Here is a 16,191-nt window from a genome sequence, read left to right as displayed (position 1 = left end):
ACCACAACTACTGAGCCTGCGCTCTAGAGCCCGCGAGCCACAACTACTGAGCCTGTGTGCCACAACTACTGAAGTCCGCGCGCCTAGAGCCCGTGCTCCGCAACAAGAGAAGCCCCTGCTCGCCGCAACTAGAGAAAGCCCACACACAGCAACAAAGACCCAATGCATCCAAAAATAAATAAATTAAATAAATAAAAATAAAAAAGAAGGGACACAGGCGGTCTGAGCTGCAGTTATTTGTTATGTCAGGAGTACCATGAACCAGGTCCACCACGAACAGTTCTAAAATGTAAACTTTTAGAGCTGGAGGGCGTAAGAGATCTCGTCCAATCCCTCATGTTATGATGCAGGGAACTGAGGCCCTGAGAGCCTGTGTATCTCAATTATCACTGATCTGGGAGTGAACTGGACTGAACCCGCCTGGCACCTGCCTCTGCCCGGGGTACCCGGCTGGCCCTCCATCCACTAGAGCCACAGATAGAAGCAGCCCTCAACAGTGGGCTTCCCTCCAGTTGACTTCGGTCTTTAATTTTTTTTTTTTTTGGCCGCACCTCGCGGTTTGCAGGATCTTAGTTCCCCAACCAAGGATCGAACCTGGGTGCCTGGCAGTGGAAGCGTGGAGTCCTAACCACTGGACCGCCAGGGAATTCCCCGTTTTTAACTTTTTATTTCAGAATAATTCTAACGTCACAGGGAGTCGAAAAGAAAATGGCCAGGGAGATTCTGTGCACAATTCATCCTGCCCCTCCAGCTGACTCGTACCCACACAGAGTTCTAATATAACTGCAGACACACGTGGGGTGATAGGTCTCTTCCTAAGACTGATTTAGGAGCAAACAATCCATAACATTGCTTTCTGAGATCTTATCCTACCCTCCTCACTGCTGTGAGCCCTAACACACACACACACACACACACACACACACACACACACACACACACACACACGGTCTAATCAGCAATAATTTCACTCCTGAATATTGCTAGAAAGATCACTAAGCCAAGCTAATCAATTGTCTCAGCCAGCGACCAGTCCCCAAGAGATGCCTAGATTTTTCACTGCTCTCATTTAACCTTCTGCAGCCTGAGCTTTTCTCCCCTGACTTCCCAAAGAGCAGAAATGCTGTGCTGGGAAGAATCCAGTGCCTAAGATGATGTTCCCAAGTTGCCACCTTTCAAAAGCCTTGTCTGTGCTAATGGCAGCAGACACTCTGGAGCACTTCAGAAGGAGGGTCTCCCTCTCATGTGCACCAACCGGGACCAGCGTGATTAAAGCAAAGGAGGAGGATGTGGACCCCAGAGTGAGAACAGGCAGAGGAAGCAGGTACAGCCCGGAGAGGGAAGAGGGGAGGGCGTGACAGATGAGGGAAAGCATCACGGGAGAGGTACCAGTTTAGCAATTAAATCTGACATCAACTTAGACAAAGCTTCCTTACTGAACAGCATAAAATTCCGGGGAAGGTTTGACCACATGAGCATAAAAGACACACCTCATTCTTTTTTTTTTCCTGGATGGAGGAGTGTGAAGACAGGAGGGACAGAGAAGGGTAGGGGCAACGACCATGGTCAACGGGTCACGAGCTGATGTAGTTAAGGCAGCTGGACATTCATAACTTCAAATCACTGCCCCTTCCCTACAATTAATGGGTTGGGAGTGCCCCCTTGAGAGGAGAGGCTCCATGCAATTCACTTCGCGTGCGGTTATTGGACACATACTGTATGCCAGGCATTGCGCTTGGCATTGGGGCATCCAAAGCTGAAGAGCAAGGAGGCAAAAGGGAGGCGGTGACAATTCAAGTGTTTAGTACTGTCATCTCCAGCTCTAGGAGGGAGAGCAGAGAGGAGGCGGGGAGAGGAACATGGGGCATTTTGTAAGTTTGGGCGGTGCTGCATACATACTCCGATCCCCTGATCAGTGGGGGCAGAAAAGGAGGGGGGTTCACTACCTTGCTGCGTAGAGTCTCTACAAAGACACACGGGGAGGGTCAAGGACATCGGCACTGCAGGCAGCCCAGGGGAGCACGCCTCTGGCAGGAACTCTGATGACACCCGTGTGGCTCTTGGATTCATTGGTCAAGTGACCCCGTTGAGAGAGAGGACTCTAGCAGGCACCTGCTGCCTTGAAAACACAGCCCAGTGGGCCTGACAGCCAGGACTGGCCTGGCCTACTGTGAGGGTAGAGCCTGAACTGCCATCTGAGAATGTAGGGCAGAGAGGGGTGCAGGGTGACTCAGAGACCCAAGATCAAAGCTGTTCGTTGGAATGTGAGTGAGGCCAAGAGAGTTCACCAAACTCCGTTTCTGCAGAGCAGAAAAGAGTCAAGCCTTCTTCCCCTGACTTAGGATTGCTGCCTGAAGCCCAGCTCACATCCTCTGCTCTCCCAGAGTGGTTTAAAGCCCCAAGTTCCTTTTAGGTTGCAGGGAGGATGTTCCCAATATGCCTTGAACTCTGATTTCCATTTGGAATCGCCCATTGGAGGATGAAGCTGGAAGTCTTGCTGACACAGGACTCTGCTCACCAAAATTCAGGGAAAATAACCTGTTATGTACTGAATGTTTGTGTCCCCACCCAAACTCGTGTGTTGCAGCCCTAATCCCCCATGTGATGGTATTTGGAGGTGAGATCTTTGGGAGGTAATTAGGTTTAGATGAGGTCATGAGGGTGAAGCCCCCATGATGGGATTAATGTCCTTTTAAGAAGAGGAAGAAACCAAAGCTCTCACTCTTTCCTCCATGTGAGGACACAATGAGAAGATGGCCTACAAAGAGGAGGTTCCTCACTGGAACCCAACCATGCTGGTACCCTGATCTTGGACCAGCCTCCAGAACTGTGAGAAAATTAATTTCTGTTGCTTAAGCCACCAGTCTGTGGGATTTTGTCATGGCAGTCCAAGCTGACTAGGATAGCCCCTTAGTGGGAGGCATAGGGACCTGTTTTTAGTGGTGTGACATGATGTGTGCAGAAGTGACTGCTCTGTACTGAGCAAATAAAAGGGCTAAGACTTATTAATAGGGCAAAGGGCTAACACTTCACATGCATTTCATCTCCCCGACAACCCTATGAGGTAGGCTCTATATATCCCCACTTAACAGATGAGAAAATCGAGACCTTAAGAGATTAAGAGCTCAAGTCTCACAGCTGAGAAAAGGTGATGCTGGAACTTGAACTCTGGCTCTCTGACTCAGAGTGTACGCTCTTAACCACAGCTCCATGCCGTCCGCAGGAGGCACCTGTCAGGGCAGGAGGACAGGAATGAGCAAGGATGAGATAGGCTTACAAAGGGGAATGTCACGTAGCCCCTGCAGTTGGGGGTTCCTGGTACAGTGAGGGAGACCCATGGGGGCAATCGCCCCATAGGGGTGAATGAGATGATGGAGGGACATCAGCTGGGGCCCCAAGAAGAGGAAGATGCCAACCAGGTAAGCAAGGCAGAAGAGCTGGTGTAGACAAGTTACAAACGCCACCCTGACTCGAGAAAGGGCAAATACAAGAGGCCTCACGGCCCCTGAGCATGAAGCACTAAGAGAAAGATCAGTGCCCAGGTTGGAGGGGAACAAAAGGACCCTGTGGACAGAAAGGTGGCTTCCAGAGCCTCTGCCAACTGACCTTGTGGAGCAGGAAAAAAGACCCAAGCGAAAGGACTAGAGACTGCTCACTTGGCTGGTGGAGAAAAAAGGCCAAGTGTCCACAGAGCAGTCAGAATCCTCCTGTATAAGGGATTCCTGCCCTTTTTCCCAAAGCTGGGGAAGGAAACTGCACTCTGGGGGAGCCAGGGCACGTTTTTGGCAGCCTTATGGCTCTGAATCTCCCCTCTCCTCTATCGTACGCTTGTGCAGAACTTAAGACTCCTGACCTCAGATTGGCCTTGACTTTGCTTGACCTTGGTCAAGTTGCTCCATGCCTTCTCTGGCTGGAGATGGGTGTTCTCCACCTGCTTTCTCCTGGGCACAGCCATCCAGATGGGCTTTGAGGTCCTGGTGTGCAGAGAGCGAAGCCAAGGGACCGAGGGACCCAGACCGATGACATAGCAAAGGGGGAGCTTGTGGGGATGTGAACTTGCTCTAGAAGGGGAAGCCAGCCCTCAGCATTTCAGAGACAGGACGGAAGTGGGGGAGACTCCTGCCCGCCAGCTTCACCAGGCAGCTGGGGGAACTCTCTCGCTGCTGGTAGATTGAGCCATTCTCCTGTCTCCACAAGCTCACCTCCGGACTGGAGGAGAATTGACTGGGGGAGTTGAAGGCACACAGGCCCTCCAGGCCCTTGGTGAACCCAGGATCCGTGTCTGCTACGGGGGACTTTTTTTCGGCGCTTCTGTCACAGTTTCCAGCTTCAATCGTGAAATGAGTCCCCTCTCTCCCCTCCGCCTTCCACTCTGCCCAAGTTGTACAGCAGCCTGAAAGTGCTGATGGCTTAACCGGTTTAATTTTTTCCCCCAGCAGCCCTGAGGGGCTTTAACTCTTTCCTCCTGCAGAAACCCTGCTTTTGGAGTTGAATGTTTAAACTCTCACTGGGAGACTCATAAATATTCGGAGTCACTCTCTCCCTCTCTGTTTGATTAGGAAATGAGCCTTTAACTCAATGTAATCCCCAAGCCATTAACAAAAAAGCCCTCAACAGCTCCACGATTAGAATTTCACTCTTAACCCGCTGAGGATTGAATTAGATTAACATAACTACCCACAATCTGAGTTTATTTTCTGTGCCAGATAGAAATGTGTTTTTCAGGGAAGGCGAGAGTGGGGAGGAAAAGGAGGAGGGAGGGAGAGAGAGCGACAGCACGCAGGAAGATAATGAAATGTAAAAGTAGAGATAAGAAAAAGATGGACAGATACAGTGTAGAGGTGAAGTGATGGGGAGAAAGAGTTGTACATGGCCTGTGGTTGAAAAATCCTGCCAGCTGCCATTTTTTTATTTGTGGGATATTTGGAGAGACCTCAGCTCTGGAAAATTGTTTGAATGAGGGGAGCGCTTTGCGATCCCTTCTTCCTCGAGATTGATGGTCCTGTACCTGAGCCTGCTGCGTCCAAAGCACCTGCTCCTTGGCCCCACTGTCCCCAGTTTGGGAGGAGGTCAGGGCTGGGTTTCCACAAGCTTAAGGGAGGAGGGGGAACACATAAAACGACAGCATGTACACAGGCAACTGCAACTTTACATCGAAGAAATAAACAAAGATGAGGGTAGAATGGGTGAGATTTTACAGACTTGAAGTCACAGACAGCCCTGTGACCAATTGCATGTAAGCAATCAGTTTGGGGAAAAAATGAGATTGACGACAGCTTGGTCCACATAAAATGAATCGTTATTGAAGCAGAAACTAAGTAATCAGAGGCTGCCTTATGCAAATACATTGAAGTTTCCCCAACTGCATCGCTGTAAATAAGCCCAAAGGGGAAAAGCCACATCCTGAACTTGAGGACGAAAGCCAGGCCTTCCATCACACTGCCAAACAAGCCCCCATCCCACCTAAAAGCAGCCACAGGTGGCCAAAGGAAGGAGCAGTTCTTGTCTAAATGTGCCAACAAATATTCTTCCCTCTCAACTGTTAACGCTAATGAGAACATAGGACTTGCTCAGAAATTCGGGACTCTCTCCCAGTGCATTTAATCACCGGCCAGCAGGCTCCAGGGTGCATGTTGAGAAGGGGAGGGAACAGTTTGCTCTTGTATGAAAAGGTTTTTAAAATGTCACACTTTTCCTAAAAAGCCATTGAGATCAGAAAGTCATAACAGTTCAATTTTGCCAACAGCTGACTGCTGAGATTTCTGAATGCAAGGTCTCAATCCTTTGATTCACTTGAGCTTTAATTAATGATCACCCACCAAATCCCACTGCAGTATTATTGTGGGAAACCTTTGCAGGATATGTTTATTAAATCAGAGTCCTTGGAATAGAGAAAATAATAATGCTATGTATATAATATGCTCAATTCCTGTTTTTTATTTTTTCCTCTCAATTTCTGGGACTTTACTTTCCCTAGTAGGTTTGAAATAGTGACATTTCCCCCGATTTTACACCAAACTCCTTATTCCAATTTCTCTACCAATGACTATAGTGAACATGTGAAGTGTACTTTCTAATCTCTTGTTCCTTCCTGATCCCCATTCTGTCCTCCAAAATAATGAATGAATGGATTAAAGGCATTAATAACCTTAAATAAATACTGGTAAAAATAAAGACCCAAGAGAAGGAAAGCGAAAGTTTCATAAAGGTCAAAATAAAAATGAGACCAAACTGCCTCTCTAAATATATGTGTGTGTCCATGTTATTTAACTTTCATCGTTAGATTTGCTGCTGAAACAATTTTGTTTTTAATCAAAAGCAAGCCAGACATGTCTGCTTTGTTTACTGCTTTTAAATTGCTGGGAAGATTTGTTTTGTTAGGATACTGTTTTCCCAAACAAGCCAAGAAGTGGTACTTAGCAATACAGTATATGGTAAGCATTGTTTTAGTAAACAGAAACTCAGGGATTATTCGACTCGTAAAAAGAGATGCATTTTAAAAGTTGTATATCATATACCTTAAGCATCATCGCATTCTTTTTCAAAATTTAGTAAATTAAATTTTACTAAATTTATTATTTACTAAATAGTACTACTATTTCTTCGTAAATAATATATAGCAAATCTCCCCAAGTGTAGCATTTTTAGTTAACACTGGTGCATTTTCCAGAAACTAAAGTCCCAAATGTTCCACAGGAAGCTGGTGGCATGTTAGCTGTGTGGACCAGTGGACAATGCCTGGGGACTGCCATCTCTAGGAGCCTCCAGTGTGCTCACAGAGCCCGTGCTCTGAGTGTCTGAAACAAGCATGGCTTTGACAAGGATCGTGATATTAAGTTTCTTCCTTCGGGAAGGATGCAGAGCAAGGGCTCCATGGCACTCCACACCTGGCTTCTGTCCTTTCAGACATTCTTCCTCCCCACCTGCCCTCCACCCAAGTTCCCCTTTCAGGATGAAGAAAACACACCAAATCAGTGAGCCAACGAAAGCCCGGAAGGCCAGACAAATTGTCAGCTCTCATCCCTACTTCTCAAAGCAAACTCGCCCTGTGCAGCAAACAAAAAGTCATTTTCCTTTAAGGTGCTATAGAGAAGCTGGCCATTGGGACTGTCAAGACTCCCCCTGAACCTGGAAGCTCTTGGGCTCAGCCCGAACCTGCCGGCAGCCCTCCATCATCACCTGTCCTGTGTGAAATGGGTCTTCCCTCTGGAATCTTCCCAGCTCACCCTGTGCCGGAGCTGCCAGCAAATAAAAGTTTTTATGCTGGGAGACAACCACCCGCTGAGTCGCATGTAAACTTTCCCTTGCCCTTTTGATTTACTAACTTTTTCTCAGTGAAAACAAAAATAAAAGAGAACGTACTGATTCTAAATGAGTTTGTATAACTGTCCCACCCAGCCATTCCGGGTCCCTCTGACCTTCCCAGGACAGTCTGTGAGAGGCAACATTTTCCTCTGGGCCACCCAGAGATGCTCAATGGTGCCGAAACCCAGGATGAAAGAGCAGGCATGCGGAGATATTTTTATCCATTAAAAAGAGAGAGGGAGAGAGAACGAGAGAAGGGGGGGGTGTGTGGGAAAAAGGACAGGAAGGTCCAGGGCAGAGTCTGGGGCAGAGGGGAGGGAGAAGTCTGGTACTTACATGCTTGGGGCTGGGGAGGGGACAGGGCTGGCAGGGAAGGGTCTCTCCCTCAGCTGTTTCCAGTTGCTGATGGCTTGTTGCTCAGCTCCTCCGGCACCAGCTGACAGTCCCCTGTCTGTGTCTCTTTGTGACTAAGGACACAGTACTCCCAACCTATAAATAGATCCCGACTCCGTGATTGATATAACAGGCAGCTGACAAAAAAAAAAAAAAAAAAAAAAATCCCACAACCATAACCAGGTCTTAAACAAAACAGCAAAAGGCTCTAGACCTTCAACTCCGCAGAGCTCCATGCAGACTACACAGATGGGCACTGGAAAGGCGGGGGGGAAGAAAAATATACAATAAAGGGCAGGAGGAGACGGTGGGGCAGGGAGGACAAAAAAAGAGAGAAAGTGTGGAAGACAGTTACTTCTCTGGTGGTGGAGCAGTCACTTGGTGTCACCGGAGAGCCAAGGAGTGATGGTCTGCGGCAGAGACAGCAAGGGGGGGAACAGGCAGGAGGTCCTGACCCCCTGAAGGAGAGGCCCCGCTCCACATCCCTGAGTCCCTGGCCCGGTCAGGGCTGGAGTCAAAGTCCTGACTTGGGAGCATTCGTCAGCACAAGTGCTTTCCACGAAAGTTTCCATGCCTCCTGCCAGATCAGGAGGAAGGGAGGGAGTAGACAGAGCTTTCCTAGCCCAGAGGCCAGGCAGGCTTCTTGGGGGACACGCAGGAGGCTCCTGGAGCCGGGAAGGGTCGGGGGAGGATTTGCAGGTGAGGGGTTGGGACAGCATCACCTGTGCCTGGTGAGGCAGGGCCCAGTGGGCCCACTCGCACCACATAATGGGTTTTTAAAAGCTCAGGGGGTGACATTCCAGACAGAAGAATTGCCCAAGATTAAAAGGCCATGGGGGCATTGCTGTCTCTGCTTCTTCTAGAAAGATTTCCTAGGAGGCTGAATTGTCTGAAAAAGTTTCTTCTTGGGGAAATGAGCCCCAGTCTTTGGGATACTGAGGGGGTCTCTAAGAAACACTGGTTGCCCCAGTTTCTGCAAAAGTGGGGCAGCCTCCCCAGGGCGGTCCAGCCCATCTCTGAAAGCTGAGCCACGGGGCAAAGTTTCCGGAGAGTTGTGGAGAAACGACAGAAGTGTGAACGTCCAACAAGTAACCAGGTGAGCTCTCGATCACCCCGGGGACTCCCATCCTGCCATCTGGAGACCACGTGCTTTGATCACACAAGGGTCCTCTACCTTTGATGATCTGGTTACCTGTACACACTGATTTAGGTGGAATTTCAGGTGAGGCTCCCCGCTTCCAGAAGAGTGATGGATAGGCCCAGCCCCTTGCTGGTGGCACTTCATCACCCTTAGAACTTCCCCATCTCCAGCTTTAAAAAAACATGAAGTGGAATTGCCTCTTCACATTAGATCTAATTCTTTACTCTCCAGGTTAACAGAAACTCTGAGGCTAAGGGTACCCAGGCTGTTGAAGTCAAAGCCTGTTTAATATGCAGGACCTCAAACATTTCCATGAATAACCTGCCATTGGAATATAAGGTCTCAGAGGGGAAAGACATGTGTTCGTCTTATTCACCATTGCGTCTCCAGTGCTACCACGATACCTGACACATAGGAAGACTTTCCTGGGCGTGGGTTGACTGACTAACTGATTGAATGAATGAATGAATGAGTGAATGAATGAGTGATGCCTAAGATACCCACCATTTGAGTTACGCGTTTAGACTAAGACATTCTCTCTAGAAGAATGTCTGTATTATGAGAGTGCCCCTAGGAAGGTAGAGAGTTACGAGTAGGACTTTAGGCGGATACTGTCTGACTGACACACCATTTATCCACAGTTTCATCTGAGAACTTCTGTGTTCTGGGTTCCTGGCCAGTGTGGCCACCAAGCACTCCCTCTAATCAGGGCTGAGCACTCACGGGCGAGATTCTCCGGTGAGTGTAGTTGCTAGGAAGTCCGATAACTCTGCTGAGAGGCAGGGTTGTAGACCAATTCCCATGCTGATGACTGGGGCTATGGCCACTTGGACCCACATTCACTGCCAGGCTCGTTCTCAGGGGAAAACCTTTGTCTTCCGATGCAGATGGAAGACTTATCTGCTTTCTATTCAAATGTTTCGGCTGCGCCCATTCGGACTCTTGCTGACCCTTCCCTGACTTCTGGCAGAAATCATGCATGAGTCTCTCCCTGTGGCTGCAGCCTCTCCCAGAGCCTCCTGGCCTCCAGCACCATGCCTTGTCTGTAGTAGGCGCTCAGTGAATGCACTGAACCAAGCCACACCTCCTAAAAGGCATCCTCCTTAGAAAGCTCCTGTGGGACTTCGGTTTTGGCTTTTTACCTCCAGGCTGATCTCTGCATTATTCCCAGTGATTCAGCTCTCGCAGCTGAACGAACCGAGCCTTGGTGTCTGCTCCGCTGAGCGGCCCTGGGCGGGGGTTGGGGGTGGGCCATCTGATAACCATCAGGCACCCCTCTGATCACGAGGGGCGCCCTTGAAATGCTGGTCGTCGTCATGGGAGACTATAGGCCTTTTTTTTTTTTTACATCTTTATTGGAGTATAATTGCTTTACAATGGTGTGTTAGTTTCTGCTTTATAACAAAGTGAATCAGTTATACATATACATATGTTCCCATATCTCTTCCCTCTTGCGTCTCCCTCCCTCCCATCCTCCCTGTCCCACCCCTCTAGGTGGTCACAAACCACCTAGGTGATCTCCCTGTGCTATGCGGCTGCTTCCCACTAGATATCTACTTTACGTTTGGTAGTGTAAATATGTCCATGCCTCTCTCTCGCTTTGTCACAGCTTACCCTACCCCCTCTCCGTATCCTCAAGTCCATTCTCTAGTAGGTCTGTGTCTTTATTCCTGTCTTACCCCTAGGTTCTTCATGACATTTTTTTTTCTTAAATTCCATATATATGTGTTAGCATACGGTATTTGTCTTTCTCTTTCTGACTTATTTCACTCTGTATGACAGACTCTAGGTCTATCCACCTCATTACAAATAGCTCAATTTCATGTCTTTTATGGCTGAGTAATATTCCGTTGTATATATGTGCCACATCTTCTTTATCCATTCATCCGATGATGGACACTTAGGTTGCTTCCATGTCCTGGCTATTGTAAATAGAGCTGCAATGAACATTTTGGTACATGACTCTTTTTGAATTATGGTTTTCTCAGGGTATATGCCCAGTAGTGGGATTGCTGGTCATATGGTAGTTCTATTTGTAGTCTTTTAAGGAACCTCCATACTGTTCTCCATAGTGGCTGAACCAATTCACATTCCCACCAGCAATGCAAGAGCGTCCCCTTTTCTCCACACCCTCTCCAGCATTTATTGTTTCTAGATTTTTTGATGATGGCCATTCTGACCGGTGTGAGATGATATCTCATTGTACTTTTGATTTGCATTTCTCTAATGACTAATGATGTTGAGCATGCTTTCATGTGTTTGTTGGCAGTCTGTAGTCCTTTGCTTTCAGGAGGCTCTTAGTAGCCCCGTTTTCTCATCTAAAGCTTCTCTAGCTTCAAGAGCCAGGCGCCCTGGGCAGATGCACACGCAGACACACCCCCAGCAGTTAAAACACGGACTCTGGATCGGGGCTCCCAGGGTTGGAATCTTGCCTCTTCCACTTAGTATTGGGAAACTGGTGAAATCCCATAACTTCTCTGTGCTTCAGTTTCCCATCTGTAATGTGGAAATTCTAAGTGTCTACTTCTTCAGATTGTCACTTGGACAAAATGACTCAATGCAAGGAGATGCTTAGAACGGTGACTGTCACATGAGAAACCTCCATAAATGTTTCGGGGAGCATTACCAGCCCCCGTGCACACCTCTGCCTACCTTTGCCACATTACTCAGCGCGCTCTGGCTCTTCTCCCACGGCTAGAGGCGGTAGCATTGTCAGGGCGAGCACCTGACCACAAGAAGGGCTCTGCCTGCAGAGCCTGGCCAGAGGTCAGAGGTCAGGAAGAGAAAACTGTGTGGGGACCTGGGGGCTTTAGTGTGTGAGCTTCGGGGCGGGTGAGGCGAAGAATGGGAGCGCCCAGAGGACCCTGACCCCCTTACCACCCAAAGGGCCAGGTTCATAACCTGCTCGCCCCTCTGTCCACCACCCCCTCCCATTTCCCAAGAGATTCTCTGCCCACCTTGAGTATTCTGAGCGTTCTGGTATCTCAGGATCCGGGAAGACTTGAGGATCCCACCTCCAGCTACTATCCAGCAGCTGACCAGAACACGGCTTTGAAAAAAGTGACCAAAGTATCACTGAGACCCCAATTACTGAACCTATAATTCCCTGAGATTATGAGCTTTCCTTCCTCCTTCAAAGGCGATTTCAACTCTGGGGCTTCCTGAGTTTTCTGTACTAACCTTTCTTTTTTAGCATGCGATATATACTTTTTCTTAATATTTAAAATTCACACGACGCAAAATTCACTGTTCTGCCCATTTTACAGTGCACAGTTCAGTGGCATTTAATATACTCACAGCGCTGTGCCGCCAGCCCCACTATCTGGATCCAGAACATTCTCATCACCCCCGGAGGAGACACTGTTCCTATTTCTCCCTCCCCCCACCCCCTGGCAACCACGAATCTGCTTTCTGTCTGAATGGATTTACCTACTGTGGACAAATCCTGTAATTGAACTCACGTAACGTGTGGCATCCTCCTAACCTCTTGCGCCCACATGTCTGTCTTATAGAAACAGGAGCCTGACCGTTTTGTGGCACCTCTTGTTTCATGTGGTCCACCAGCCTCCACCTGTGGGCCTCCACCCTGGTCTTGGCCCCTGTGTCTTAGGGTGAGCCTCCTGGCGTGGAGATTTGACAGTTCTCTGTGAGCACCCACGATGTGCCAGCTCCCTCACATGGGTTCCCCATGTGACATTCTCACACACACCTAAGGGGAGAATTATTATTTCCCTGTGTTCGTTTGCTAGGGCTGCCATGACAAAGTACCCTAAACCAGTTTGTTTACAGCAAGAGAAATTGATTGTCCCACATTCTTCGAAGCTAGAAGTCCAAGGTCAAGATGTTGGCAGGATTGGTTCCTTCTGAGGGAATGCAGGAGAATCTGTCCCAGGCCTCTCTCCTAGTTTTCGGTGATTTGCTCGGAAACTTCGGCATCCCCTTGACTTGTAGAAGCATCACCCCAACCTCTGCTTTCTTGTTCATATGGCGTTCACCCTGTGCATGTGTCTGTTTTGGGATCCAAATTTCCCTTTTCATAAGGACACAGTCATATTGGATTAGGGCCCACCCTAATGACCTCACCTGAACTTGATCATCTGCAAAGACCCTATTTCCAAAAATAAGGTTATGTTCACAGGTTTTGAGGGTTAGGACTTGAACATCATTTGGGGGGAAGACAATTCAACCCATAACATCGCCTTTTACAGAGGAAGCAGCTGAAAGTTCAGGAGGTCTTGCATTCAGTATGAGACACAGCTGAGTGGGTGTCACCTCGGGAAAGACACCCACTCAGAGGGAGGTGAAGCCTTGACAGCCCATCTTCATGCCGTAGGCATGCAGGCTCCTGCCCTGGCTTGGTGCCACTGGACTCCGTATGGCTTGCCCCAACGTCATTAGTCCTGGCACATCAAGGTGACTTTATGCTGTTTACAAGGGCCACTGAAGGTACAGTCATGCCTGCTCTCACCGGCTTATCAACTCATTTACCTTTCAGAGTTCCCTCACAGACTGCCATGGGGAGGGGTGGGCAAGGACCCGCCGCAGCCCAGGAAGGGCCTGCCTTCATTTGATCTGGAAAGAAAAATCTGTCTTCTCAGGAATAGACCTAAATACAACACATTGGTGCAGCTGGGTCATTAATCATCTCCCACTGGGACACAGGAGACCAGGGAGCAGCGCTGGCGTGGGCACTGGCGTTCCACACAAGGGCCAGGCGGAGCTGGGACACTGCTGGCTTTTCCCTCTGGGGGGCATTCCACAGGGATGTGGGCTGGGGATGTCTTGCATGGGAGGAGGAGGTGTGAGGGGCAGCTGATCCCCTCCTAGACGGTGGGCCATGAAAGGAGGTGCCCCCACTGAAGCAAATACCCACCCCCCCTCAGTGGACGCAGAACCTCTTGACCAGGAACCCCATTTACCTGGGAACTGCCAGGCCCAGCCTTTTGATGCAGGCCTGCAACCCTCTTGGGGGGGTCCTACACTCTTAGAGGAAGGGGAGGTACCAGAACAGGGATGGGGAAATAACAGGAGACCTAACAAGGGGCCAAGTCCACAAATCAAAAAACCCCCGGGCCCATCCCCCCTCCCCCAATTTCTCCCATTCCTTTACCCCAAGTGACCCTGCCCTGCTGCTCACCCAGGCTACACGGGTGTCCCATCAATAAGCTCTCCCTGCGGGGTGCATTCCTAGCTCTACTGCCTTCCCTCTCTCTCTCCCCTAATTTGTATTCATTCTTCATGAGTATGACGTCCTGCCTGTGCACTCCCTGCCCACCGGGGTCTGACCTGCTGGTCTCCCCACCGCCAACAGTACCTCTCCTTCCAGGCACCCACCGCAGGCCACTTTGCCCTGAGTCGTGTACCGTCTTCTCTCGTGTATTTGCCTCGTGCTACAGCAAAGCGGTGATCATGGAAATAAGGCACCGTGACCTGAGCACCTGCTGTGCGCCAGGGTCTGTGTAAAGCTCTACGTTGCCTTATTTAATCCTTACGACTACCCTGTCGGGCAGGGATACTTTTCCCCATTCATCATCCAGGAAAGTGGCAGTCAGAGAATGAAGTGAGATCACCCAGTGGGAGTCAGGATTTGAACCCACATCTGCCTAACTGGAAAGGCTGTGCTCCTAGCCACTGTTGAACCATCTCTGCCGTGGATTCCCGCTTGCATGGCTCTCTACATTCCATGGGATAAAATCCAAGTCCTTTGTCTGGCTCTAATCTATAGTGAATAATTCTGCTCTGTGTATTATATTCCTGGTTACATCTCTCACTGTATCCTGCCACGTGGAGCTTTTTCCTCTACAACGTTGCGTTCTCTTTCATACCTCTGCCCGGAACATAGCATGCAACCTTCAATACCCAGCTCCAATGCTACCTCCTCTGGAAGCCCTTCCCAACTTCAGCCACTCCTTCCTCTGTACTCCTACAGGATTGTGTGGCACACTCGGCTACAGCACTTATCACCTGGTACTGTACATATTTGCTCACATATTGGTCGCCATTCCTGGGATGCGGCTGCTAGAGGATGAGGACTTGTTTTTTGTATGTTTATTTCATCCTCTGTCCCACTACCAACCAATGCCTATCACAGGTCCTGGCATTTACTAGGTAACCAACAAAGGTTTATTGACTGAATGAATGAAAACTGATGAATTACGAAATATAGAGTAAGAAGGTGAAGGGTGAGGTCAGAGATTGATGTAGGATGAGTGAGAAATGGTCCACAGTGCTGCTGGTGGAGTAGGTGGTGCACTGCACAGTCCCAGGAGGCACCATTCACGCGAGGGTCCACACGAACTTCCTAGGATCACGCAGATCACTACCTTTGCAGCTATACGCAGCAGCCCCAGAAAAAGAACAGACTTAGGAAGGCATAGACCCTTTCCCAGGGAAAAAATAACCAGCCAGTTAATGTGAGTTGGGAGGGGTTTTGGGAAAAGGGAACATAGATGAGAATTCTAGAAGAGGAGCTTGAGCGAGCTTGGCAGACATGATTGGTTGGCTACCCTACAGTCTTCTCCCACTGCGTTTCCAGGACCCGTCACACGCTGTAGAGGCTGAAAATGCCACTGGTTTTCCCAGCCTTCCTTACAGCTAGAGGCTGCCTTATGTCCCAGTTAGACAGTAAGACTTAAGGAAGAGTCTGTTTGGGGAGAAGCGACATTTGCAAGAGACAGAGAGAGAGAGAGAGAGAGATGGGAAATGTTGCAGAGGCCACCTTGCCACCATGAAGAAAGAAGCTTGAAGGAGAAAAGCCCAATATGCAAAGGATGGCAGAGCACAAGAGGGGAAAAGGCATGGGTCCTTGAGGGTATCCGTGACCTGCTGAACCAAAATCGACCCTGGAATCATGTACTTCTTGTTATAGGAGATAATGCGTGTTTTAATCACTTAAATCCCTATTCGTTTTTTTTTCCATTACTTACATCCCCAAGCGTTCTAAGTGATGTATTGGTGTGTGGGGGGCAGGGAGAGTTCACGCTAAATATGGCAATGCAAGTTGGGAGCCAGTTAATTAATGTAAACTGGGTGTAAATGAGCAGAAAAATCCTGAGACTTCATAAATTAAGAATCCCTAAACACAAACATCAGTCAGTATCAACAGTGTGAATTTGATTTTTGGTTATTCCATTTGTCTCTGATTTGTGTATGATAAGTTGGTACTGTCTCCCCTTTGCTGTAATCCAAGCCCCAACCTTCACCTTCCCCCAAATGGTTAGTCTTTGGGCCAGAAAAAAAAAACCCTGTATACTTTTTGTTGCAATTTACAAAACACTATTCATTTAGTTAGGCCACAATAACCCCCAGGTAGACGGGACAGGGGTGAGGAAACAGCCAAGGGACAAGCGGTA

The 16,191-nt window shown here is 48.8% G+C and overlaps 1 protein-coding gene across 1 annotated transcript in view; it reads right to left on the bottom strand.

The window, feature by feature from the left end:
• ESRRB (estrogen related receptor beta) overlaps nucleotides 1-8,208 on the bottom strand; it is a 174,926-nt gene extending 166,718 nt beyond the window's left edge. The window contains exons 1-2 of the mRNA XM_032624607.1: nucleotides 8,054-8,208; nucleotides 7,642-7,794 (exon numbers count right to left, since the gene is read on the bottom strand). Of these exons, the coding sequence (XP_032480498.1) occupies nucleotides 7,642-7,643 (2 nt within the window). The 5' untranslated portion in view covers nucleotides 7,644-7,794; nucleotides 8,054-8,208. The remainder of the gene's footprint in view (nucleotides 1-7,641; nucleotides 7,795-8,053) is intronic.
• Nucleotides 8,209-16,191: the final 7,983 nt, after the last annotated feature.

The sequence above is a fragment of the Phocoena sinus genome, chromosome 2, assembly GCF_008692025.1.
Source record: "Phocoena sinus isolate mPhoSin1 chromosome 2, mPhoSin1.pri, whole genome shotgun sequence".
NCBI lineage: Eukaryota > Metazoa > Chordata > Mammalia > Artiodactyla > Phocoenidae > Phocoena > Phocoena sinus.
The sequence above is the reverse complement of the archived record's forward strand: the minus strand, read 5'-3'. Positions and strand labels throughout refer to the sequence as shown.